This window comes from Poecile atricapillus, chromosome 17, assembly GCF_030490865.1.
Source record: "Poecile atricapillus isolate bPoeAtr1 chromosome 17, bPoeAtr1.hap1, whole genome shotgun sequence".
NCBI lineage: Eukaryota > Metazoa > Chordata > Aves > Passeriformes > Paridae > Poecile > Poecile atricapillus.
In genome coordinates, this window is record NC_081265.1 from 7613160 (window position 1) to 7640754 (window position 27595).

Sequence of the window (27595 nt, forward strand, 5' to 3'; positions counted from 1 at the left end):
TTATGCTTTTATTACTCCTTTTCACTCTTAAATCAAAAGTCATCCTGAGCCTGGGAGGCAGCAGGTACTTCAGAAAATAAAACTAGCACAGTGGGAACCATAGCAGCCTCTGTAAAAGCTGGGTTTTCCCATTGATTTATTTGTTTCTCTGGCTTAAATGACAGAGCAGGGCTTGGTTCAGCTTGAGCAGAGATTAGCTGAGGCTCATCCTGCAGCTCTGCCAATGCCCCCCAGCTCTGGGAGCCCTGCTCTGGGCTCTGCTGCTGCTTGGAGGATCTGGCCCCTGGGCTCGCTGGAGATTGATGGGTTTGGAGGAAAGGGATGATTTATTTGCCCCTGGAAGCAAAGTGGCAGGATGCCCAGCACTGTTTGGCCAATCTTTTTGGCTGAAGGAGAAAGGGTGATCATTTAGAAGTGTTAAATGAGTGAGTTCTGCTGTTTCTGAAGCAGAACTTTTGGGGCAGCCGTGACTGTGGCTGTGGGCTCGAGCACTGGATGTGCAGGGCTGGGGGATTGATGGTGGTGCTGAGCCCCCTGGAGCCTCCCACTGCCTGGTTTTGGGCTGTGCAAGTGCTGGGTGCAATCCTTCCTTTCCTGCAGTCCATGGGGTACCAGTACAATTTTCCCTGGATGAGCAATGGGGACCATTAGGAGGAGAAGCAGCTCAGTGCTGGTGCCCTTGGAGAGAAGCCTCCTGTAAACACCAGGAACCCAAATGCAGGTTGGTCCCTGGCTCGTGGCTCTGTGGAGTCACTCTGGGGCTGTCCCTGTCCCGTGGGACCTGTGTGTGCTGCTTTTCACCTGAAACTGGGGATCTCAGCTGCAAATCCAGGGTCCAGTTTGCCCCCAGTCCCAACAGCATCCACCCTAGTGTGGGTCCAGCCATGCCCCAGGAGCTCTGGTGTCCTTTGGGCTTTGCTCCAGCAGCTGCCCTTGATCCATCCCTGTGCTGGAGCCCTTTTGTTTTAGGAAGCAATTTAAAATCGATGTTAATCTTGTAATTTGGAAGCCTGTCCTGCAGTGTGAGGTGTTTGAAGTGCTGCAGAACAGCTTAAAATGCAATTTAAAATACTGCTGGCTGGCAATAGAGAAGCAGCTAAAAACTCCCTGCTGCTGCTTTTTAAAAAAAAAAAAAGTGAAAGGGGGGATGAGAAGGAGGAAGAAAGATGTGTTAAAGGATATATTAGAACAAATAAAAGCTGAACTGCAGCTTGTGTTGGGGTTGTGTGTATTCATCTCTTCTTCCCCAGCTTCCCAACTCCCCCAGCCCATCTCTGGGGGCTGTGGGGGAGAGGAGATGATCCAGCTCCTTTTACCTGCAGTGATGGCTCATGGCAGGACTCGTGGGACAGTCCCCACGTCCCAGGGGGGACATCAGATCTCTGGTGTGTGTATGGTGGGATAACAAGTAATAAAAGTTGGGGGAACAGCCCTGGGCTCTCCCCTGCAGCAATGAATTGCTCCTGACTGCGACTGTGTTTGTATTGTTCATTTTCCTGCCTTTTCTTGTCTGGAAATAGGGAGCGGACGTGTCTGGGTGGAGCTGCAGGCTGTTCCTCCAGGCTTTCCTTTGGGATGGGAGGGACAGGGGGAGCTGGATGGCTGGAAAAGCATCAGGACCCTCTTCTGCAGGCTCAGCTCGGGCTCCTGCAGCTGAAGGAGGGAAGAAGGAGACCCCAGAACCAGCGGGGTTGGGACAGGGACACCTCAGGGTGGTTTCCTGTGAGCAGCCTGGGACAGGGACACCTCAGGGTGGTTTCCTGTGAGCAGCCTGGGACAGGGACACCTCAGGGTGGTTTCCTGTGAGCAGCCTGGGACAGGAGCCCTCCTGGGGCACTGTGCCAGCAGGGGAACCTGCAGGGGCTGCAGGAGGGAGCAGAGGTGCAGCTCACTGCTCCTGGAGCTGCTGGCCATGGATCCCAAGGACGTGGCTTTGCTGTGACAGTCTGGGAGCGAGATGGGCAGGGCAGTGCCTGGCTGTAGGAGTGAGGCCTGCAGGAGAATTTCTGGGGCTGAACGGGGTTATTCCCACCCACAGCCAGGTCTGGCTCCCACATTTGTCCCCCTGCTGCCATGGACCCCAGGCACCGCTGCTGTGAGGGGCTGCAGGGAAGCAGGGGGTCCCCTGAGCCCAGGGAAAGGTTGCAATTGCTGCTGTCACACGGCTGCCCCAGGCTGTGGAACCAGTCCTGCAGGACACAGAGTGTGTGACAGGCTCTGCCTGCCCAAGGATGCAGAGAGTGAGGGAAAACAGCCCTGGGGCTGCACATTTACACAGCAGTACAACAGGGGATGGATAAATCCAGGAGCAGGTGATAGCAGGCAGGTGGGACATAATCTACTTTACCAGCCAGTGACTTAAGGCTGCTTAATTTGGCTGATTACCAGGGAGCCGCTTTGCTGCCGGCGCTCCCAGAGCAGATCAGATCGATGGTGCAGCTGGAACTCTCACCCACAGCTCCTGAGCTGCTTCTCCAGCTGTGTGGCAGCTCCCTGTGAGGCTCCTGGTGCTCTCTTCCTCTGGGGTGCTGGCTGAGCAGGTCTGTGTTATCTCTGCATAACTTAAATTAATAAATCTGTAGCAGTTTAATGGCAGCTGTGGGTGGATTTGCTGGCAGCCCATGCTGGGGAGTGGGTGTCCTTAGGGGGTGCAGCCACCCCCAGGGACCTTGGAGCAGGTTCCCCAAAGGGATGGAGACAGGAGGTGGCCACTGCTGCCAACCTGAGCCTGGCCTTGGGCTCTCTTGTTTCCAGTTAGAGCTGTGTCTCTGGGCTGTGATTGCAATGGATTATGTGTCAGAGTTAGTCCTTGGCTAGTTGGCTCTTTGGTCTTTTAATCTGCTTGAATCCAAATCGATGGTGAAAGTAAATAGAGGAACACCAGAGGGGCAGAGAATTGAAGGGCTGGGGCTTTGCTCCCTGGGAAAATGCCAGGGTGAGTGCCCTGACGGGAGGATGGGGTCCCCAGGTACCACCCTGAGGAGCTGCCAGTGAGGTCTGGGTCTGCCTCAACCCCATTGGAGATCCTCCAGCTTCCTCTGCAATAAATCTTTCAAGATTGTGCTGCCCTTTTGAGGGGTTTAAACAGCCTGGAGTTGTCCTTTAAAGGAGAAAACCAAAGCAAATGATGCTTTAGATTGAAATTAATTCAGCTGGTATTTTCAATGGACATAAGCAATATCTCACTATCTCTGAGCTCCAGGACAAGCAGGGGATTTGCTGTTGTGGGATGGCCAGGCAGGGCTGTGACAGGTCTGAGAAGGGAGGAGACCAACAACAACCAGCCAGGTTATGGATATTGGGAATACAGTGTGGGATTGCATTTTAAATGTCAGGGAGATGCTTTGGTGCTCTTCACATGGGTCTGTAGAGATGTGGATTGAGGCTGTGCCTCGATCTCCCCACAGGAGGGCAAGGGAGGCTTCTACTGCACTTGAAATAACTTGGGTTTGGGTGGAAATGTGTTTTTTTTCCCCCATCTTCTCAGCACAAAGCTGTTGCTGAGGAGTGGGAGACTCCTGGAGCAGGATGGGGCTGAGTGACCCAGGGATGCCACCAGGGAGGTTTCAGTCACTCCAAGTGGCTAAAGGGATGTTGTGGTTTAAGCCCAGATGGAAATTAAGCAGCACAAGGCCACTCTGTCAATCCCTCTGGAATGAGAGAAGGATTGGAGTAAAACTTGTATGTTGAGAAAAGTTTATTAATTGAAAAAAATTAATAATGGTAAATTATAGTGAAACTAAAATGAAACAAACAAGTGATGCATGGTGCAATTGCTCACCACCGACTAACTAATGCCAGAACTCCCTTCCTCCTTCTTCCCCCATTTTTTACCCCAACCATGATGTTGTAGGGTCTGGAATATCCCTTTGGTCAGTCTGGGTCCCCTGTGCTGGCTGTGTCACCTCCCAAGCACCCCCAGCTTCCTCAGCAGCCTGGCAGAGTGAGAAGCAGCAAAGGCCTTGGCTCTGTGTGAGCCCTGCTCAGCAACAACAAAAACATCTCTGTAGAATCACCCCTGTGCTCAGCACAATTCCAAAACACAGCCCCACACCGGCCACTGGAAAAAAAATTAACTCCACCCCAGCTGAAACCAGTACAAAGGGACATGACCCAAAATGCCCTTTTTATTTTCCTGAGGGGTTCAACTCCTTTTAAAAACATTCTGTGCCTGTGTGACAGGGTGGCATCCTGCACACTCCATCCGTGCTGGGAAGGGCTGGGTGGAGAGGGCTCCCAACGTGAGCAGCGGTGGAGGATGCTCAGGATCCCAAAATGTGGAAAACACCAGGAAACTTCCTTTCTGTCTGCTCCTTTTCCTGAGGCCTGGGCTTTGCCAGCAGCACTTCACATCACCCTCACTGCTCCCAGCCCTGTGCTGGACTGCCCAGCAGAGTGTCCCCTGCACTAGGGATGCTCCTCTCAGCTGCTCTCCACTCCTGCATGGTCAGAGAATGGTAGAAACACTGAATATCCTCAACTGGGAGGGATCCACAAGGATCATTGAGCTTTGCTGAACTTCACCTTTGAATTCAGGCTGGCACACACAGTAAAACTCCCCTGAATGCTCATCCTGGCTGCTGTTCTGGAGGTTCCAGTGGCAGGTGCTGGCAGGGGGTGACGCCTGCTCACTGCTACTTTCACTCCAAGGAGGTATTTTAAAGACAAGTGCATTGTTAGTGAATTCCCTTGGGTTTCAACACATCCAAATTTGAGCATATTGGCTGTTGACTATTCCACTGGTTTCACAGAGAAGCTATTCCTTCTTCCACAAGACATCACCCTTAGGGGCTGCTTTCCTTTTTTCCCCTGATTTCATCCAATTACTTAGCTGTGTGCTCTTCAGAAGGCCCATAAATAATTCTCCTCCCTCTGCTGTGTTTACCAGCGTGTCTCATGGAATCCGGTAAGATATGATTGATTGCAATCATTATTTCCTAGTGCTGCTATGAAAACCTCTGTCAGTTCAGTGATTGCCTGGAAAGCGTGGCCGCTGCTCAGGAAAAATGTCAAAACCCTGTCATACTTTAACAAACTCCAATTAATCTGTTTGTGGGGTTTACTTGTATTTGCTGTCCCATCATTGCTGATTATCAGGGGAAATTAGAATATTTTTCCTTTCTAACTAGCAGCTTGGTGGCTTTGTTTTTTAATAGAAAGTTGTTTTCAGCACGGTTTAATTTTTCAGAACTGGTTTTTCAGAACTGGTTTTTCAGAACTGGTTTTTCAGAACTGGTTTACTGGGTTTTTGTGCTGTTAATGTGGGTTTGGGTTTATCCTGACTGCCTGCAGTGCTGTGGGTAAAGTCTCCATGAGGATCTTCATCACTGGCTTTAGGGAGAAGCCTGAGGTCCTGTCCAGGATCTTCTGCACCCTCTGGATCCCCGTGCCTGGCTCAGGCAGCTGAGCAGCCCTGGGTGGCAGTCTGAGTCTCCGTTTCAGGTTAACAAATTAATCCCGGCTCTTGCATTTTTAAAAGAGTCGCTTCAGCACTTTTCCTCCTTTCTTCTGGTTTTAATGAGACACACTTTCCAAGAGATGTAATAATCATTGCCAAAAATGTCAGTTCGTTGTTAGCTTCCTTAAGCTGCTGGAAAAACAACAACAACAAAGACCAGGAACAGAAAGAGAGAGGTGTTGATGCGGAAGAGCTTCGACTTCATCTCTGAGTGCCAGGGGAGGGCTGGGTGAGATGTGTCCTGCCACAGCTCTGCTTTCTGGCAGGCTGCCTCAAAAGATAATGCAGAGAAATCTGGGATTTTATATTTTTTTTATTACTATTTTTACTTGGTATTTGGGTTTTTTTTTTTATTTCTTTATTTGAGAAGGAATATCTCGGCTCATTGCTGACAGCAAAGCTCAGAGCTTTGCTATTGGAAAGCATCCTGCAGTGGCTGGAAACCAGCTGGGAATTGGATGGTGGCAGTGACAGGAGGGGAGATGTCAGGGAAATTCAGGCAGTACAATGTCAGGGGCAGGCTGGTGGTGGAGTGCAGAACTGGAGCTTGTGGCTCCAGTTGCTGCTGGCCACTCTGGCATCCACAGGGAAATGGATTTGTGCCCTGGTGGGAATATCCTCACCCCTCATTAGTGATTTGGGAGCAGACCTCTCTTGTCAGCTGTGCTTCTGTGATGAAGTCTTGGAGCCAGCATCCTTGCCTGGACTGCCAGGAATTCTCCATCTCCACTGCCTTCCAGGCACAACCCTTCAATCTTCCTAGAAAACCATCACAACCTGATCCCCCCAGACAAGCTGGGATTCAAATCCCCAGGCCAGGATGGACTCTGCCCATGGGAATCTGGTGGTTGTGGTTTCAGCCTTTCTGGCCAGCTGTAGGGATTGGGTCAGGTCCTTTTCCTGACCTCCAGCCTCACCCACTGCAGCACAGGAGCATCCAAGAGGGATTGGTATTCACTGACTCACTCAAAAACTGAGTTTAAGGTCTAAGCTCTGACCTGCTGGCCATGCTGGGATGTCAGAGCAGGAGTAAATTCTGAGTAGAAATCCCTGTTGGAGGGATGTTAAACCCTGGGATGGACAGAGGGTGCTGGGGGCTGCAACCCATGAACACAGCCCAGCTGTGGGAGGGATGTCACTGGAATGGGCTCAGTCTATGGACAAATAATGTGGATTTTCTGATTTAAACCCATGTCTGAACTGTTCTATTTCCCTTGGCTGGGCCTTCTCCTGATTTGCTCAGCTGTGTTTGAGGCAGTCCTTGTCAAAACAGAGCTCCAGGTTCCAAGATTCCACTTTTTTAGCCCTATAGCATCTTTTAATTGCAGACTCATTAGTGCTGCTGCTCTTCAGTAGGACAGGCTGTGGCTCTTATATCACCTAGGGGACCTTCCTGGTGGGATGGGCACAGATGGCTCCTGTGTTCCCAAACCCACCCAGGAAGGTCTGGGGCTGCACAGGGCCTGGGGCACCCACTGATTCAGCAGAACTCACTGACTTCTTGCCATGGAACTGAGGGGATGTTTGGGGAAGGGCCCACTTTCCATTCATGAATGTTGGTTCGTCCTCTTTTTTTTTGAGGAATTGCTTTGGCTCTCAATGTTTCTTCTGTTTTGTTAGATAGCGTCAGGAAAAATAATGTGCTGCTGATAATCTCAGCCAAGCATGGAAGGCAGCCTTTGGAGAGGTCTGGCCCAGTGGCAGCTTCTTGGAGGGGTTAAGGGTTGGCTCATAACCCTGTGCTCGTGTGCCCTGTGTCTGACAGAGCCGCAGTGATCTGATGTTATCCCAGCGCCCGCCGGGACGAGAGCCTGGCCGAGGAGTATGAGGGGCTGGGGCCTCCAGTTCAACTGCAGTGCCAATGCAGCCTTCCCTGGGAAGCAACTTTCCCAAGCCCTGGGAGCTGTGGCTGAAGAGTGGGTGAATTCCTGGGGCAGTGGGGATGGAGTGGATGCAGCAGCAGGAGCTGTCACGGTGCCCCGATCCCCCCACAACCATACCCCGCTCTTGTATGAACACCCAAACCACCCAGACCCCACACTGAGGCCTCTCTGCTGTTTCACCTGCTCACTCAGCTCCTGTGGTGAGGAGAACCCCTGGCACAATTCCATTGGGCTGCCCTGACCTATTCCAACCCCCTGGTCCAGGATAGGGGAGCCCAAACTCCCTCTGGCTTTGCAAGACTGGTTGTGCATCTGTTTGGAGGTGCATGAGGCGTCCCTAAACCCTGATAGCCACCTGATAGCCACCTGATAGCCACCTGGTAGCCTCCTGATAGCCACCTGATGGCCCCCCAGGACATCCAGCAGCTGCTCGCCTTCCCAGTGCCTCCCCCCTGGCTCCTGCTGCTCCCTGGATTAAATATGTGCTGCCTCTTGGAAAGCACATGTGAGTGGAACGGCAGAGATAAGCTAAACGGGAGAGGTTCAGGGGATTATGCACTGATTAAGTTATTACCAACGTGAAATGAGCCGAGCTGAGATGAAACAGGAGCTTTATTTTCTGTTCCCTGGCTCCGGGCTCAGGCTGCCTGTCACTAGATGGCAAATCAAGCTGGGAGCCAGGAGCTCCTGGATCCCCCTGTGCTTTCCATGTGGCAGCAGGTCAGTGCCATGCAAACCCATAGGAAACAGTGTTAAACAGGGCTGGGAACTGGGGGCCTTTCCTGCTGGGGGTGGTTTCTGAGATGCAGCACTTGAGCTATTTCCAGTGCTGGGTCACCCATCCCATTGCAGATTTAGGCAGAAAATTTCTTCTTTTCTGTAACAGGAAAATCCGGTGCTGCTGGGAGGATGTGGTGGGGGAGGACCACCTCTTTGATTAGTTTCCCATGTTTTTCCTTCAGCATCCCCTGCAGACTGCTGTCAAAGGCAGGATGCTAGGCTAGGTGGACAGTGAAAAGTGCCAAATGAAAGGCTGTTTGGTTGGGAATAAAGTCAGTTTACCATAAGCCCACAGGACAGGCTGGATCAGGTGGATAAACCAGGAGTTCATGCCCAGTGAGGGGGCTGGATCCAGGGCTGAGATAACCACTGGCTATCCTGAGCTGGAGGAGCCCAAGTGGATTTGGGCAGGGATTTACCCTGCTTGGACAGGACGGTGGGGCTGTGGGGCAGAGGGGACACCGAGATGGTCCATACAGCACGGAGCCCACCCGTGGGGCTGGGGAGCACAGGAGCAGGGGCAGCTGTGGGGCTGGAGCCGTGGGGCTGGAGCCGTGGGCAGGGGGTGCCAGGGGTGGGGTCTGTCAGTGGCAGCCGTGGCCGTGTCTCAGCTGCTCTCTGTGTGCTGCAGTGATGGGCGCGCTGGAGTCCCGAGGGCTGCTGCGGAGGATGAGCGACATGCTGGAGGTGCTGATGAAGAGGATGGACATCCTGGCCAGGCTGGAGAACAGCACTGACTTCCACAAAGGGGATGAAGCACGATTCCCTCTGGACAGGTCAGTCAGACCCTGTGGAGCAACGCTGGGTGTGGGGGCTTTGCAGGAGCGGAACACCCCAAAGTGCTGAGCTGCTCTGTGAGGGTGGTGGGGCTCAGCGGGACATGGGGCTTGGGGAGATCTTTTTTAGTCTCGTTTGCCATGTCTGGAACCTTTTCTTTTGGGGTTTCTGAACTGACTGTGATTTTTAGGATTAGTGGTCACAGCCCCATGCTTGTCAGGGTTCAAGAAGAATTTCCACTATGCTCTCAGGAACACTGTGACTTTTGGGGCTGTCCTGTGCAGGGCCAGGAGTTGGACTCAGTGATCCTTATGGGTCTCTTCTAACTTGGGCTATTCTATGATTCCATGATTTCCTGAAGCAGCTGCAAGTGTCTGCACTGCTGTGCTGTGGTGCAGCTGGAGGTGGGACTTGCCGAGGGCTGGAGCAGCACCTGGTGTGTGTGGGATGTGCTCCCTGAGCTCAGGACACTTGCTCTGTCCCTGTACTCCTCCCGTGGAGCTGGTGGTTGTTTGGAATCCAGGGCTGATGTGCTCAGCCTTGGAGTTGAGCAAGGTGTAAAATGTGCAGAAGGGCTTAAAATGATGCCCTGGCTCCCTGTGATGTGCATCTCAGCTGGCAGCAGGAGAGATGCCATCAGACCTTCCTGTCGTGGCACACTGATTAGCTAGAGAGACATTTCCCTGTGCTCTGGGAGCCTTTGAACATCCACTGATACTAATTTGTGTGCCAGGCCAAGAGCTGCACAAATAGTAACTGGTGATGGGGGGGCAGAGATGAAAAACCACACTTGAGACAAACTTGGCAGTGTGGAAAAGATGCCAGTGTGGATTTTGCTCAGGTGGAGCCTCGGGTGACACAGGAGAGGTGGATGGCAGGGATGTGACATACAGGGGTCACCCCTGCCCTGTTCTGTGCTGACAGCACAGGAGCTGTGGATCCACATAACATTCCCACCTCCACCTCCTGCCATCACTGTGCTTTTCCCTGTTCCCATCAGCATTTCCATCCCTCTGCCTCGCTTTCCTCATGAGCCTCTTTTGTGCCTGTAATGGAAAACAGAGTAAGTGAGCCTGTAATTAAAGGCTGAGCTCTGCCACAGTACCTGCTACACCCGAGTTAGAGCTGCACAGGCAGCAGTGGAGTGCGTGGTCCTGCCTTTTATGTAGCATCATTTCCAGCACTGAGAAAATATAATTTGCCTCAGCCATGGTAGGTGCTGGGGATTCTGTTGTGCCGAGGTTGGCTGATACCCAAGAGAATGAGATCACCAATAATCCCAGAGAGGAGTGGACAGGACTGTTACAGCCAGCCACTGGAAGACCCTTGCTCACATTTAGCGATTTTCTTGGCCAATCTTGTGTTAAAAGAACCAGTGATTTCAGGTGGTGGCTGTTTCTCTACACCAGGAGCCAAGAGATGAAAGCTTTTCTGTGGGCTGGCAGCAGTGGCTGCAGATGAGGCTTTGGTGTTTCAGATCTGCTGTGTGAGTGATGACTCTGAGACCACCACTTGGAGAGACCAGAGAGGATGGGAGCTGATGGACCCACATCAAAATAGCCTCAGGTTTTGTGTGTGTGCTCAGATGGATCTGAGTGGCTGAGATTACAAATGTCTTAATTTTCAGGAATGGAAAGTCAGGGGCAATGGGTTTTTCACCTTTTGCTTCTTATAAATCACCCCTAAAGAGAAATCAATTCTCTTCAGTTGATTCTGCATCCAACCCCGTCTGTCTCCTCTCCTTGTTCTCACCTGGCCTCTGAAGATCTGCTCATGGCACAGAGCATCTCCAGGTGAAGCAGCCACCATGGGGGAGTTTCTTGTGGGTGGGATTTTGCCATGACAAATGTCCCTAATGGAAAGTCCCTAATGAAGCACTGGCAGCATTTGCCAACACTTGGGAAGCATTTCCTGAGCGCTCCCTTCCTTCCCTGCAGCCCTGGGTCTGGCTGAGGGCTGTGGCCAGAGGGGATGTGGATGTGTTGGAAGTGTTACAGCTCTTCTGGGTCTCAGCAGGTTTGAGTGGCTCCACCTCTGCTCCCACATGTGCTGCCTCATCCAGGGTGACATTTCTTGGCTCGTCCTGGTCCCTGCTGCCCTTTGAGGGGTGTGTGAGGCAGCTGGGAGGGTACAGAGCTGTCTGCTCTGAGCAGAGCCTGGCTCTCTGCTGATCCCACAGCTTTGGGTGCTCTCTGGAGATGAGCTGAGCATCCCAGGAGGAATCCAAAAGCAGCTGGTGTGAAACCCTGTGGAGTCTGATTGCTGAGGTCCTTGTCCCTCTGAGGGCAACCAGCTGCAGTCCTGGGGACCCCTGTTCTGAGGTGGGATTGGGCACCTCCAGCTGCACTGGGACCCAGGAATGACTCCTGGGCCTGGATCAGCCCCACGGAGACACCCGGGTGCTGCTCCTCGTTAGGATCCCGGGATTCCTCCAAGGGCTTGTCTCCTTCCCTCCCTGTCTCTGTCACTTTGATCACCAGTGACCGACTTGAGGCTGTCAGGGAAAGATAATACAATTAAAGGGTGCTAATTTCAAAGGGATTTTAGTCTTCAAAGCGTCCCTGCTTGGCATGGCTGCTGCCTTCGTCTTCTTCCCGCTCAGCACAGCTGCCAGCGTGGGCTTTGCGGTTCCAGTTGCCCAAAAGTGGATTAATGCTTGTTTTTACAAAGTCCTCTCCTGCTTAAGGCTGGATCTCCAATGGAATCAGGTGGGCTGGGTTTTGCAGAGCCCCAGCTGAGAGGAAGGAGGTGAAGGCTTGCTGAGCTTTATGGAATAACCTGTGAGCACTGTAGCACTCCAGCAAAGGCTCGGGGTGGCTTTACCCCTTGGAAAGTGCAGGGAAAAGTCTGTATATACAGGGTGGAATTAATGGCCTGCCTTGGAAAGCCTCCCAGCCTTCCAAGCTGAACATTGCTCCAAAGTCTTGCTCCATTAGGGGCTGTCTGACTGAATATTCCACAGATGCCTCCATTTCTAGCCCTTTGCCTTAGATAAAACTCTTGGAAATCCCAAATGTCCCACTCCAACTTTCTCCCCCTTAGAAGAGCTGCCCAACAGTTGTGTGGGATGTCACACACTGGGATAAGGACACAGGCTGCACCTGTGAGCCCCAGGTATTGCTGCTCCCCTCTCCAGCCTTGCCTGGGCTCCCTGCTCCCTGCATCCTGCCCATGCTGGGAAGGGAAGGATGGATTCCCTAACGAGGGCGAGCAGCCTGCCAGTCAGCTGCGGGAAAATCAATATTGCTGTTAATTGAATGCAACCCTCGTAAATCATCAGAGGGAAAGGAAATTAGGAGCACTTATGGAAGCCTCCCGGAGAGCTGTTTACTGGGCAAGGGAAACATCAGTTTGCAGGGGGAGTGTTGATCTCTCTCTGGGAAGCGCTTGGGAGGGAGGGGAGGAGGGGTCTGAAGTGGCTGACCCAAGCTGGCACCGTAACCCAGCAGTGTTGGGGTTTGGAGAAGCCCTTTTCCAGGAGCTGGGCTGCCCCTGCCCACCCCATCCCACAGGGACATGGCAGAGGGGGAGGCTGGGGTCTGCAGCACTGGCATCCCTGGTCATCCCTCTCCCCTACATGGTGGTTAGGCTGCAAAGGGTGTTATTTGCTAAGGACTGATTAATCTTCAAGCTTAATTACTGCCAAGGCTCAGTTAATTTCCACACACTTTAAGTATTTGTTCTTGTAATCATTACATGACTCCATATTCCCCCAGTAATTAAAAGTCTCGCAATATGACACTAAATGGATGATGTTCCTGCATCCTGCCAGCCTGGCTCTATTAATTCCTGAATTGTTGCTGGTGGTGAGCTGGCTGCAGTGAAATCACTGCCAGATGCTGTGGTCTCCTGCTGCCCAGGTGAGCCTGGAGCAGTCTCGGACCCCTCTGTGCATTCCCTCCCCATCTCCTCGGCAAACTCTGCAAACTGAGTATGCCCCAACAAAGTGGTGATCCTGTAACCCTCCTTTTCACGATCCCTTTTGTTCCCATAAATAAACCCACAGCTGCCTGGGCCTGTGGCTCAGCCCAGTTCTGCTCTGAGGGTCAGGAGGAAAATGAAGGTTTGGGCTTGTGGCTTCAGCTTCGTGTTCTGCTTGGAGAAGATCTCAAAGCATTTTATAGCACTAATAAAATATTTTAATTAATGGTGCTGGTTATACTTTGCTGGCCATGCTGGTGAGCTACAGGGTTTGGTTGGAAAGGTGGTTTTCATCATTTTTTTCATGAAGTTTATTGCCAGCTCACTGAAATGTCAGTGTCCTCCCCTGAGGTGTGCAGCCGTGGGCTTTGGGTTAGCTCAGGGTCTCTTAGAAAAGCATTTGTGTGAGAAATATCACCCACAATCAACTGAAATGGAAATAAATGGAAGTAGTTTAGTGAGTTAAATGCTCCTGTATTTATTATGTGATTTATTATTTAACTTGGTGTTGGAGCAGTTCAATCAGGGCTCTGCCCATGCATCATCTGGAATTCGCTTCAAATGACTTTCCAAGGAATGCTCCCATCCCAAGCCATGTTCTCTGGAATATTTTCCCAGAGTGAGCACAAACATGGTCAGAGTGAACTCAGGTCTTTACTCAGGTGTTTGTGGAGGGGAGGCAGAGCTGTTTGTGTCACCCTGAGGTGGAAAAGATTGGGATGTACAGAAACCCCAGAAATTACACTGGGAGCAAACGCTGTCCTCTGATTTTTAAAAAATATTTTTATTTAATTTTAATTTCTCATCCAGCTGACTGTCAGGAGCAGACTGTGAAGAGTAAACCCACTTCTCTGTGGTATGGGCCTTCTCACATGTGCAAAGCCAGGTGCCACATCCTTGTCCTTGTCAGGAAAGGCACCGAGGATCTGAGTGACCTGGCAGAGCCCCATCCAGGGGGAGCAAAGCAGCGAGACCTGTGCCTCAGCCCCTGCACTCCTTTCCCTCTAATGCTACTCTGAGTTTCTGCCAAACTGATCAGAAGCAGAGCTTTGGGCTTTTGCTCTGCTCCCTGGGGGCCTGAGCCTTTCCCAAGTGGGGCAGGATGTGGAACGCTCTCTGAGCTTCCCATCCCAGCAGGGGCTGTGCTGCCCTCCCACCACAGGGACCAGCAGCTCAGTCCCAGCCCTGGCTGCTCAGCCAAGCTCAGGGGAACAGCACTGGAGCCATGAGGATTAAATCCAGGATTACAAGGCCAATAAACATGAACTGCACAGCCCAACCTCCTGAGCAGGGCACCTGCCCCGGCCTCTCCTGCTGCACCCCCTGTGCTGGGGTCATTGGTGTCAAGGGCCTGTGACACAAATTTTAGACAGAGCATCAGCCACCCAATAACCCCCTGGGTCTGTGTCCTGCCCTCTCCCACATGGGCAGCTCTGGCTTCTGGAGTTTTGGATACAAGCCATCTCAGAGAGGATGTGGAGATACACACAATGGCATGGATCTCCCAAAAATGTTTGCTGCTCCAGCATGGATGAGTTTTACTTGCATTCTCTTATGTTAGTGGAGCAAAGCTTTTAATTCCTCCATTTTCTTGGACATTTAAACGACTTTTTTTAGTTATCCAGCACTTGGATGAGGGCTTCTCCCCACACCACTGGGACCCCTCAGTTTTCCAGGCCCCAAGTTGGTGACTTCACAGAGTTGGGTGACTCTGAGTGTTTTCCAAGGGACAGATGGATGGATAGGAAGAGCAGCCTGAGCCCTCAGGGTGACCCACTGGAGATGCCCTTGTGCTCATTTCTCCTGGGGATATCCCAGCTGTTTTAACAGGCAACACCTCAGAAGCTGCAGCAGGAACCAGGAGGCCTGGAAAGATCCTTTTCCCTTGGCCATCAGTGCTGCCTGTGGGATTTCAGCTCCCTGTCCTGGCTGTTGTGGGGATGGATGTGATTTGTGTCCCCAGAGCAGTGAAGCAGTGAGAGCTCAGCACCAGCCCTGCTGCTTTCTGCCCTGCTTTGGGCCTTTGGGCAAAAACTTAAAAAAATATTTGAAGAGGCAAATGGCAGCACAGATACTGGATGTGAGCAAGTGGAAATCCTTTGGTAAACTGCTCTGTGCAAATGCTGAATTTGTTGATGTATTATCTTCAGAACATCTGCTTTTCTCCATCTGTATTGGTCTTCCCAAAGCCATGGCTTTCACAAGTTAATAGCAAGAAATATCGGATGAGCAAGCAAATATGTTTAGGGCTTGTATTATGAAGACAACACACAAAGAGAAAGAGATTCATCTTTTCATAATGCCACTTTTATAAAAGGCAATAAAAAAACAGTGGCTTGTAAAGGGATAAACAGGCTGAATCCGAGCTGGTGCTGCAGAGTTGGGGACAAGAGCAAAGTGAAGGGAACCAAATTAATGCATAAAAAAGTGACAGAAAACCCAACCTCCAGCTATATTCTATGGCAAATGATCTGTCAGTGGGGAAAGATACATCTTAATAGCAGTTTCTGAAAGGAGATGAATACTGTATACAGAGCATTATAAGGCACGGTGTGATCTGAATCTTAATCAACAGGGGGAAATATAAATCTGAAAATAATAAAGATGAAATCTATATTGATGGTTAGGAGTAAAAGTACTGTATTTGCTGTAGTAAACGGTTTTAAGGTCCCAGGGAAAAAATTGTTCTAGAAAAGCTGTGGTGATTTAGTAGAGTTTCAATAGCTGGCACAGTGCCAGCATATTTTGGTGGCATTTAGCATGTCGCTATGGAAAAATTTAAAAAGCGAAAAGGGAAAAGGCAAAAAGCTGCTCCCTGGGCAGTGGTGGTGCTGGAAGAAAGGAGATTTTTTTTCCTGCTGGGCTGGCAAGGGCTGTGCTGGCATCCTGGCTTGGATACGACCACCTGGTGGGATATTCCTGCTCTGCTGAGCTGTTGTTGAGCAGAATAAACCACTTACCTTGTCCCTCTGGTGTCTCCAGTTACTAACAACAAGGCATCAAACTCCTACGAGGCACACAGAACCTTTTCACATTGGAGATGCACCTTTAAATGCCTTATTTTCTCATCCCCTGCCTGGGTGACAAATCGCTGTGCTGATAGTTCATGTAACTTATGCTTAACCTGCTTGTCACCTCCTTAATGCCTTACACGAAATTTGCTGCTCCAGTGATGGCCTTGTTACCCAGCAGATACAAACACTGGGACCTGTCAGTGCTCTGGGAGCGTGCCTCTCCTCCCCAGCTGTGAAATCCCTCACTCAGAGTCACCAGGGTTTGCAGGCAGCCAGTTTGACATGTAAGGGTGAGCATGGGAGATCTGAGCCTGGCTCTGTGTTTCAAAGAGACTTTTCTACTTTTCTCCCTCCCCTCTCATATGTTCCAAGAGTTGTGATGGATATTTTTAGTGCCATTTTCCAGTAATCCTGTGTTTTGGGGAAAGCCTTGTGATGCTCATGCGATGCCTGGCTTGTTTGGGGGACTGGAGTGCGATGCTCAGAAATACATTTTGCATCTAAGGGATTTGAGGTGAAATCTTTGTGTTTGGGGAGCAGTTGTAGTTTCACAAGATCTGGGCAAGCTGGCACAGAGCCTGGGCCAGCTCAATCACCCAGCACTGTGGCTGCCAGGCAGGACAAGGCTGAGCTGGAAAAAACACATTTATTTAGGACAACGATCCTGATTTTTGTTTGAGCATTTTTGTGGCTGCCCAGTGCTCAGCCCTGGCTGAGCTGAGGTCTGGAGGTCATCAGTGAGGAGCTGGGGACTGAGGCTGCTGTTGATTTTTGAGGCTCACCTGGTTCCTTGTGTTTGGGAGCAAGTGAGGACTGTGATACCTTCTGGGAAGAGACAGAAGCCAGACTGTGAGCTAATTTAAGTACTCTGAAGGGTGAGAGCAGTGCTGTTGTGGCTGTGCCCATCCTCTCTCCTTGCCATGAGTGATGGAGAAACCTGAAGAGCATCTTCACATCCTTTCCTGTTGAAACAGGAGTTTGGGCTCACTGGCTCTAAATTCACTGCATCCATGTGATATTTTCTCCTAAACTGCCCATCCCAGGTGTTTACTGAGTGCCTCTGCATCACCTGTAGGGTCTGATGGCTGCTTGCTGGTGGAAAAATGGTTGCAGAAATGGGGGTTTGAGAGCTTTCAGACCAGGACAATTTTATCTCCTCGGAGCCATGCTGACAAGCAAAGCTTATCTCAGGTTATTTTTGTGCCCATATTTTCCCAGGGCCTCACGAGCAGCCTCCCTGCTGCAGCAGTTACAGCAGGATACCTGGGGTTTATTCTCTGCAAAGGTTGGAAGTGACTCGGGGGCAATGGTGTCCTCTGCATTTAATTATTATTTCTTAAAAGCCCAAGATCAGTGGCTCCCTGTGGAGATATGCAGCCTGAATATTGATGGTCGTAAACCATGCCAGAAGGAAAAATGTGGGCTGCTTGCTGCTGGCAAATGGACTTTAAATCAACAGCCGAAGCAGTGTCGGTTCATAAAACCAGGATTTTTTTAGCCTTGAGGACAGAGGTACTTTAAATCCCAGCCTTTGGGTTCACTGATCTGCTAGAGAACAAACATAAAACTTCTCCACGAAGGACCTGACATCAGCACATATTTTTTGTGCCACGAGTATTCAAGGTAGCCCTTTTGGTTTTGCTCACTGCATGTGACATTCCCTTGTATTAAAACGACCTCGGTGCCAGCGGGAGGGAAAACTTACGACCCAAACACTGCAGGAGGGGAAATTATTTACTGGGATAACTCCTGGAGATGTGGTGGCTGTTTGTGGTGGAAGTGGCAGGAGAGGCATTGGAAATGGCAGGGCTCCACTGCTGATGGATGGAGTTCTCTTTGCCCTTTTCCAGGTTATTCCAGGTTTTAAGTGACCTCCAGGCTCTTTACAGGGCTCTGTTTATAAAATGTGTTCCTTAGATGAGTTCAGCGGGGCTGTTCACCCAGGACAGTGTTGATTCCAGGTTTGATTCCATGGAAGCACGTGCAGCTATCCGAGCTGCTGGGATCTGACCTCAAGCCTTGGTGGAAGGTCCCTGGGGGCTTTGCTGGAGCTGCAATCCCCAGATCAGCCCTAGCTCCCTGTCCCTGCACAGCTCCCTGCTGGGGTCCTGGAAATCCTCTCACCTGAATCTCAGAATCCCTGAGGTTGGAAAACACCTCTGATATCCTCAAGTCCAGCCATTGACCCAGCACTGCTGAGCCCATGTCCCTGAGAAACACATTTGGGGATTTGTGGGACACTTCCAGGGATGATGATCCCACTGCTTCCCTGGGCAGGCTGCTCCAATGCCTGGCTTCACTTTCAGTGAAGAAATTTTTCCTGATATCCAATCTAAACCTCCCCAGGTGCAACTTGAGGCTGTTTTGTCTTGTCACTTGTTCCTTGGGAGGAAAAACTGATCCCCACCTCAGGTGGATGGGCTGGCTCAGGACACCCATGTGTCCTGTATGTTTTTCATCACTCTGCTTCAAGCCCACAAACCTCCTCAGTCCTCCTCAGTTTTACCTTCTTTTCTCTGTATTTTTATTCTTTTTCTCCATTTTTTTTTTCCTACTGCAAGGCAAACAATCACAGCAGAGGATTTTCAAACACAGCACATCTGAAATAAGAAAAAACATCTTTTTGCCAGTCTGTTTAATATTTTCCCCACGTAAAATGCACAGGTGGATCCATGTTTAACAGCACACTGCAAAAAAATGGCAGAATATGTATAAAATACTGATTCAAATAGGTTTCCAATCAAAACTCCTGGAAGAAAGTGACTGGTGCCTGCTAAATGCTGCACCAGGCATTCCCATGTTTCACCCTGGAGCTAAGTTCAACCTGCTGGCAGCTTCCAGGAGCCTGGATTTCTCTCTGAGCACCTCTGAGTGTCACCACTGGGAGACATCAAGTTCTCAGGGTTAATTTGGTTTCTTTCCCAGGTTCCAGCCAGCAGCTGGGTTGATGGAGAGGATCCAGGCCATAGCTCAGAACGTGTCAGACATTGCAATAAAGGTGGATCAGATTCTCCGGAACAGCCTCCTGAATGGGAAAGGTGAGTGGCCCTGGGGTTCCCACTCCAAACCCCCTGTGTGTTTTGCTGTGCCCATGGGAAGGTCCAACCATGACAAATTTGCTAAAAGTCCCAGAAATGGAGGCTGATCTTGAGGCTCCTTCCTTGGGAAACTCATGCCTGCCAGGGGTGGTGACAAATCTGAGTGGCTGTCAGGAATAAATGCCAGGGAATTAAATGTGAAATTAAAGGTGAGGAGTGGTGCCAGAACAAGCACCTGGATAGAAGAATTTGGTGGTTTGGATCCAAATTCACAGAGGCTGGGATTCAGCACCAGGAGAGACATTTCCATCCCACTGTGGCACTGCTGGGAGGGCAGCTGTGCTCTGCAGATGTTTCCTCACATGGCTGCATGGTTCTTGGGGCTGAGGCAGGAGATCCTCCCACTGCCTCTTGCACCTCATGCTTTTCAATTATGGGCAAAGGAGGGCTTAGAGCAGAGGTGGTGGCTTTTATTCACCCAACCATGGGAGGAGAAAAGATCCTGATGCCTTTTTAGCCACTTTATGGCTTATTCTAGAACTCACCCTGTGGGCTGAGTCTTCTGCCAGCAGCTCAGCAGGACAGTTTTTATATCAAGCTTACAGCGTAAACTTGTCAAGTACTTCCCTAGATCCTGCAGCCTGCTTACAAGAGTGGGGATAGGTGGAACTTGGGGTCTGGTCCAGGCAGAGGGCACAGGGAAGTGCTGGAAATGGACCTGCTGAGATTTAGGGAAGGGAGACCTTCCTGGCATTGAAGCAAGGTGGTTTCCTCTGTTTTGTCCCTGATTTGGGAAGGATGCTGAAGCTGCTTCACATCTTGATGTCCTGCTCCATCCAGTGGGATGGGGCTCCCTCCCAGCACAGCTGTGGCATCAATGAACATCTTTGGGGGCTGCCAGCCCCATCCCATCCCATCCCATCCCATCCCATCCCATCCCATCCCATCCCATCCCATCCCATCCCATCCCATCCCATCCCATCCCATCCCATCCCATCCCATCCCATCCCATCCCATCCCAATCTCCTCACAGCATTTCTAGCTGCTCCTCTGTCCCACCCCAGCTCTCCCCATGCCCAAATTGTCTCTCTGCAGTGATGGAAGGCAGGAGGGATCAGTGTGAAGTGCCCCGGGACCCCAAGTACCCCGACTGTGCTGGGAAGGTGGAGGTGAGTTGGGGTTCCCTGACTGGGAGAGGGTCTCTGGCTGGGATGGAAGCTGCTGGGAGGGGAAGGGCCCAGAGCAGTGGTCCTGGGGGCTAAACTGGGAAGGGCAGTGGGGAATGGGATGTTTTCCAGAATAGAATGTTTGTTAATATTGGAAAGGTGCAGCCCATTGACGGAGGAGGAGCAGAGCCAAAGGTGTGGAAAGCAAAGCAAGGCAGTGCTTTGATGAGGAAACACAAGGGAGGTGTCCAACCTTTTCTGGCAGCCTTTGCTACAGAAATGGGGTTGTTTTCCCCCAATAATACCCTCCCCAAATGTACCTTTAGCTGGAGTGGTACAAAGCACTGAAGCCACAGAATGCAGTGGAATCAGCTGTGAGAGCATCTCTGCCTGCAGCCCTCCCTGCCTGCGGTTTAGTTTGTGTGTTTAATGCCAGAAGCAAAGTGAGCAGAAAGCTCTGACACATCATCTCTGAATATCTGGAGCATTCCCTGGTGTCTGGGGAACAAGCCCAGCACTGCCCAGAGCAGCACCTCGTTCAGGTGGCCAGGACCTCCATCTCAAATCGGATGTCCTGCCTCACCCAGCCTGCTCTTCACACCAGAATGCAGCCTGGCACTTGGCCCAGAGCATGATGGCTTTGTCAGAGAGCACATTTACATCAACTAATTAAAAGCATCGCCCTTTTCCCTCCTCTTCCCAACCTGCTTCAAGCTCACTCTTTTGCAGGGTTGAGTCTCCCTGAGAAGAAGTTGAAGGGTATAAGAAAATGATATTGGAGGGGGGCTGGATTTTTCACTTCCATGGGTGTTAGCCATCCTTTCCTTCCATGATTTGAGTAAATTCAGGGTGTAATGCAATTGTGGAAGGCTGTAATCCCATCTCCCCTCCTGGTGATTGCTGTGCTTTACAGATTGGGCACAGCAACCAGTCCCTGAGCAGATTTGTTTTTGTAGTTGAATTAGGAAGAGGCTGGCAAGAGCCTTTGTGGGGGATGATAAATCGCTGCTCTGGTCCCTGGTTATTCTCCTCCGTGTGAAATCACCCCTGGGGACTGCTGGCAGATCTGTCTCCTTGCCCTGCTGCTCCAGGGGCGATGAGATCAGCAGCTCCCCAGCAAAGCCAGCCAGAAGAAATCCCTGTGGTGCATCATCTCCTGGGGATTAATGGCTGTGTCCTCAGGGAAGAATGGAACCAGTGCTAGAAACCCAGGGGGTCCCCAGCAAAACCTGCTGTCTCTTCCTCTGCCCCGCATTCCCTGGAGGCACCGAGGGGTGAACATCAGCCCGTGGCACAGGGGCTGGCTTTGCAGCCCTTTCTCCACCCTCTGCCCTTCATTTTTATCCCCCAGACAGAGAAAGGGGATGGAGATCAGAGGTTTTCCACAGCAGTGGCAGCTGGCAGGGCTGGCACATCTCCTCCCTGATCCCCACGTGTTCCTTTGCCCCTTGCAGTGGATGAGGGCCCGCTGGACCTCTGACCCCTGCTATGCGTTTTTTGGCGTGGACGGCACCGAGTGCTCCTTCCTCATCTACCTCAGCGAGGTCGAGTGGTTCTGTCCCCCCCTGCCCTGGCGAAACCGGACGGTGGCCGTGCCCTCGCCGCCGCCGCCGCCGCGGGTGCAGGTAAGGTGGGCCCAGCCTGGCTCCTGCTGGGCTGGGGGCTTTGGGGGAGGCATTGGAGTCAAGGCTGCTGGAAATAAACATCAGTGTCAGCGGGGCCGTGATGCCTCTCATGGTTTTTTTCATAGAATGACAGGATGGTTGGTGTTGGAAGGGATCTTTATGGGCAGGGACACCTTGCAGTAAAATGGGTTGTTCCAGGCCCTGCCCGACCTGGCCTTGAATGTTTCAAGGGATGGAGCATTCACTCTTCTCTTTGTGACCTGTGCCCGTGTTTTAGCACCCTCACCATGAAAAATTTCCTCTTTATATCTAGTCTGTGTCAACTCTCTTAGTTTAAAGCCATCACTCCTTGTCCTGTTGCAACAGACCCTGCTAAAAAGTCTGTCCTTGTCTTTTTATAAGCCCCTGTAAGTATTGACAGGTTGCAAAAAGATCTCTCTGGAGCTTTCTCTGTCCAGGCTGAGCACCCCCAGCTCCCTCAGTCTGTCTCCACAGCACAGATGCTTCATCCCTCTGATCATTTTTGTGGCCTCCTCTGGACCCACTCGAACACTCCCGTGCCTTTCCTCTCCTGAGGAATCGGGCTCTCATGAGCCCTGGGTGCAGTGGGATCCCTCTGGGATTTGGGGCATGAAGTGGAGGAGCTGTGACAGCTCCAGGGGAGCAGGAAGGACTCAGATCACCTCTGCTGAGATGGACAAACCTCCGCCAGGCCGCGGGGAAGCCCGGGGGCTCCTCTGGCGGCCGCTTTCCCTACACTCACCGTGCAGAGCGTGCTCCTTCCCTAGGCAGCATTCCGGAGGGACCTGGCTCGCCTGCTGGAGCTCATCGGCACAGGCAAGGAGTCCCTGAGCTTCATGAAGAAGAGGATCCGGCACCTGGCCCAGCAGTGGCTGCGGGCGGCGCGGCGCCTCGAGCAGAAGCTGGCGGGACGGCAGCGGGACCAGAAACACGTACGGGGGGTTCTCAGGAAACAGAGGGGGAAGCTGAGCCCAGGGACAGCTGGGATGGGAGCCAGCTGGGAGGAAATCTGTTTATGGAAGTGTGTGGGTCTGTAGGGGTGGTCTGTCATGGATATGACCCCACAGGCATTTGGGATGTGGCAGGACTGGTGTTGCTGAGCAATGGGGTGGATTTTGGAAATGGGTCCTGGTGGGTGGAGATGGCGTCCAGCTCCACTGGAGTCTGACAGGTCTCCTCTGAGGATAAGCTGAGGTTGCTGGCATTCCTGTTGGTGTTTTTGTTGTGCCTTTTCCTTTGGCCCCTGTGTGCTGGGAAATCCAGCTCCAGCCCATGGTGCAGACTGTGATGGACGTGGAGAACACGAGCCAGGCCCTGGGACACAGAGTGGCACTCAGAGGGAGCAGCCAAGCTCTGACCATTGGTCCGTGCTAATTGGACATAGATCATTTATCTGCACACCTGACTGAGCTTCCTGAGTAATTACAGCCTGCCAAGGAGCTGGAGGGAGTCAAAAATTCATCCCATAAGTCATTCTGGGCTGGAAAACTCAAATTGTCCCTTTCCCCAGTGCTGATCCCTCTCCTTGTCTCTGCAGATCTTGATCCATATTGGCTTCCTGACAGAGGAGTCAGGGGATGTTTTCAGCCCGCGGGTGCTGAAGGGAGGCCCTCTGGGTGAGATGGTGCAGTGGGCTGACATCCTGGCTGCCCTCTTCATGCTGGGACACAGCCTGAGGGTCACGGTGTCCCTGAAGGAGCTGCAGAGGTGGGTGCTGGGTTGCATTGAGGTCTTGGGTGGAAGCACCAGGTCCAAAAAGGCCAGGGGAGGCTCTTTGCCCACCTGCATCTCAGACAGGGCTGGTGCTGTACTGTGCCACCAGCACCATGTCTAGGAGAGATCCCATCCTTCTACATCCTAGGAAAGTGGGAAGGACTGGTGTGAAGTGATGCTTTGCATGGAGCTGATGTGGACATACCTGGAGTGGGGCTCTGCTCTGTGGCTTCAGCACACAGAGCATCACCAGCACACAGCATCACCTGTGTCCCCTGACACCTGCCTGCAGCTGGCCACGGGAAATTTCCCTTTCCCACCCCATTCCCCAGGGATGCTCCCTGCTGGGCTCCTTCCTTCCTGCCTGCCTTCCTTCCTGCCTGCCTTCCTGCCTGCCTTCCTGCCTGCCTGCCTTCCTCCCTTCCTTCCTGTCTGCCTTCCTTCCTGCCTGCCTGCCTGCCACTACCAGGGAAATTGCAAATTAGATGGTTTAGAAATCAAGAAGAGCCTGAAGCTTCTTCGGGACTGGGCAGGCTTTGGGAGATGCTAGGCCAGCGCTGGCCACATAATGAGCCATGCTGAAAAGGGAGTGAAAAAACTCCAACAATCCTGGATAAAAACAACAAAAACCCTCAACTCTCTGAAGCATTCCGAATTAATGAATGGAATTAGCTCCTAACTAATTAACTAAAAAAAAAAACCAACCCGGTCCTAATGCAAGAGGCAGCATCTCCTCAAAGAGGCGGGAATGATGTACTAAATGATAGCCGTGTACTCAGGGATGAAAGGAATTAATGGCTGGGAGGGTTGTGTTGTTGCTGTTGTGTGGTTCTTGTTTGTGTTTTTAATGACGAACCTCATGGTGGTTGTTCAGGGAGGGGAAGGAGCTGCCGGGGTCTCACGGGGTGGTTTTGCAGCTCCCGTTTTCCTCTGCAAGTGACTCTGGTGACAGCTGCCCTGTGCCTGTAGTATTTTGCCTTTGCCAGAAGCCTGGGAGCTTCCAGGTCACTTGGCAGTGATGAGAGCTCCTCTTGGTTCGTGGATTTGGATGTGTTCCTTGGGATGCCATCTCTTCCCCTTCGTAGCTGAGATGGGAAGTGTGTGAGCTGGGCTGGGGCTGCACATCTTGCCCTTCTCTGTGTCCCAGAAAATGTCCCCACCTCCCCGAGCACGTGTCCTGTGCCTGGCTTTGTGATGTTTCAAATGCTGGACACACACACACACACCAAGTGCTCACTTCCATATTGATGGGCTGGGGTGAGACAGGACCTGGGGATGGAACCACGTCCCCTCTGTCCCTTTGGGAGACCAAGCCCAGCGCCTGGGGGGTCACCACTGGCACCTTGGTGCAGCCCATCAAGAGATGGTTTAATGGGATGTCATGAGGGGCAGAGGTTCTGTGCCAGGGGAGGCCCGAGTGGTGCCAGCAATCCTGGTGCCTGCAGATCTCTCTGTGACATTCCTGCTGCTGGGCTGGTGCCTCTAAGGAGTGCTGGAAAAAGCTTTTGCCTGACCAGGAGTGACTGGGAGGTTTAGCAGAACATGTGTAATTAGTCCTGAGGCCTGCTAAGAGTTAATCTTGGGTTCTTTCTTAAAGCCTGGGGGGGTTTTTTCCTGTGGCCACAGCTTTGGGCAGAGGTTGCAGAAAGCCAGAGATGCACAAAGGGCTGGAGCTGGGCTGCAGGGATGCAGCAAAACTAAATGCCTGTCACGGGGGAAGCGGCAGCCCGGGCACTCTGATTCCTTATCCCTCCTGCCTTCTGCACCCTCCTGAAGCAGCAAAGCTTTGTGCCTCTGCAGACTAGGCCTGAATTTGTCCTCTCCCATGCTGTGTGGCTCTTGCTGGCCCTGCAGCAGGACAGGCAGCAGTGCTGGGGATATTTTACTCCAGCAGTGTGAAACATTGAATCCATCCTTGTGTATTTTTCTTTGGCAACCCCAGCTCTTTTCATGGCTGGGAGCTGTAGCTGCTCCCACCCAGCAAAGCCTTCACTGGAGTCCATAAATTATTCAGCAAAGATTAACCTCTCTCCTGATTTGTTGGTTTTTTGGGGTTTTTTTTTTGTCTCTCCAAATTTCTGAGCTGATTTTTCTGTGTGTATTGATCATTGGCAAGGGATCACTGGAAGATTTGCCTGCATACACTTCAGCCAGCGGTTATCTGAGAGCTGTTCATGATTAGCATCTGTATTGATTGCAATGCAGCAGTGCATGGATTGGGTCTGGACAGGATCAGGAGTGCTGAGGATCAGGAATATGAAGGAGGAGAAGTAAGGCCCTGATCAAAAAAGCTGGTGATGGAGAGCTGGGGGTGAAAACATTTTGGGAGTGTGACCATGTGTGCTGGGCACATCTCCCTGGCCAGCAGTGAGGGACAGGGGTGTCAAATGGTTCTTCCTTTGTTTTAGGGACCGATGCTAATCTGAAACAAAGATAAGGAGCTCAGGGAATCTGCCGGCTTCATCCCCAGCTCAGCACTGTCCAAATATCCCTGTAAGGTCTGAGATCACAGCCACGGAGCTCCGCCCTGGTTTTCCGGGGCCAGTTTATTTGGGTTATCTTTTATTCACTACCGACTTTAAAGATCTGTGAATTCCACTGCCGAGTCCTACCAGGGGCTATTTTTTCTCCTGTAGTTGAGCTAAGTGCAGGTGTTTGCTCTCCTTTGAACCCCCAGTGAATTTGTGAGCTGCTTCTGGTGCCTCTGGAGAGTCAAGGGGTGAAACACTGGGTTATCTGTTCCCTTCCAACCCAAAACCATTCCGTGTTTCTGTGTGCATCTTCCCAGGAGGAAAATGAACTGTCGAGCTGGAGCAGGGAGCCAGGAGCTGTTTTCTCTCTGAGATTTGTGCTGGGTGGGCAGCCAGCAGCATTTTGAGCCTTGTCTTGAAGCAGGGAGGGAAAAAACATCCCAAATGTGAACGCCAACACTTGAATCTTGCTGAAGACCCCTGGTGCTGTGTTGGTAGCCCAAAAGTGCTTTCAGGGAGGTGAGAAACCAGGCCAGTGTTGGTGTTGTTGCTTGCTAGGGGAGGAGTGGGAAGTGCCTGAAAGCTCTGAGCTGGGTTGGTAATGAGGCAGCTCATGAGTAGATGCTGGAAAATTACAAGCAGCGCTTTGGAGCAATGGCTGTGCCCACAAAAAAAAAAAGCTTTAATAAGCTGAGGCTTTTCCTCTGGAGCACCTGTGCCCTGGGGTCAGGCAGGAAGGATCCTGTCAGCCTTCTCCCTGGGAGAAGCAGCACAAGGGGCACCCCTGGAAGCTCCAGATCCTTCCCTCGTCCTTGAGCCATGGATGGTCATCTTGGCGTGTCCAACTGCTTTTCTGGGGCTAAGGGAGAGGCTGAGGGAGAAGTGGCTGCAGAGCTGTGAGCTGCTGGGGAGTTCAGAAAAGCACTGAAATGTGCTTTTCTCAATGGTCCCCTCGAAATTAACTGCTCATAAAGCAGGACAGAAAGTCGAAGAAAATGGGATTTGATGCCTCTTGGGGTCAGGGCTTTACAAAGTGTTCCCAGAGCTTAATTGCTCCTGTGTCAAGTTCTGGACTCTTAATTCTGGTCCTGGCAAAGTGCTGGATTTGAAGCACGTGTCTGTATCCAGTGCTGGCAGCCCTTTCCCTGCTGTGGCCAGCGTGTGCTTTGGGTGCTGAGCCACCCTCCCTGGGGTGGGGTGGATGGAGCCTTGGAGCTGTGGTGGGACAAGGCTCTGCTCCCACTGCCCCCTCTCTCCTCTCAGTGCCTGGCACACAGCAAGAGCTGCGATTTTCCTGCACTTTCCACGCTCACTGAGGTGTGCTCAGGCTGCAAAAAGGGCAGCTCAGATGGAAACACGACGTCCAGAAAGCACATTTCTAATTGTCTCCTGGCAGATAAAAGCCATCTTTCTGTCTTGCATCTGTTCACATGAAAACCTGCACCATGCCCAGGCTCTGGCTTCACTCCCCTCGCCAGCTGGCAATACCAGTCCTGCTGTTGTGTGGGAGAGAAAGGAACTGCTTGTGGAAACAGCCAGAAGTGGCCAGATCCGTGTGATCCTGATGGAGCTGCACGGAGAGGCTGTGGATTGATCAGCTCTGCACTGGTGGGGAGGAACCTTCAGCCTTTAAAGAGCATCAGGTGCTCCTGGTACTCGAGTCCAACCTGGCCTTGGGCACTCCCCTGGATGGAGCAGCCACAGCTTCTCTGGGCAGCCTCTGCCAGG

The 27595-nt window shown here is 51.7% G+C and overlaps 1 protein-coding gene across 2 annotated transcripts in view; it reads left to right on the top strand.

Annotated features, from left to right (window-relative positions):
• MGAT5B (alpha-1,6-mannosylglycoprotein 6-beta-N-acetylglucosaminyltransferase B) overlaps positions 1-27595 on the top strand; it is a 64389-nt gene that overhangs the window by 16934 nt on the left and 19860 nt on the right. Inside the window, exons 1-7 of one of the 2 annotated variants that reach the window (XM_058852186.1) lie at positions 619-721; positions 8753-8897; positions 18759-18871; positions 19967-20040; positions 21492-21662; positions 22451-22615; positions 23221-23390. In XM_058852186.1, coding sequence (XP_058708169.1) covers positions 8755-8897; positions 18759-18871; positions 19967-20040; positions 21492-21662; positions 22451-22615; positions 23221-23390 — 836 coding nt within the window. In that variant the 5' untranslated portion in view covers positions 619-721; positions 8753-8754. Of the gene's footprint in view, positions 1-618; positions 722-8752; positions 8898-18758; positions 18872-19966; positions 20041-21491; positions 21663-22450; positions 22616-23220; positions 23391-27595 lie in introns of those variants that run through there. The other variant, XM_058852185.1, reaches the window with a different exon arrangement.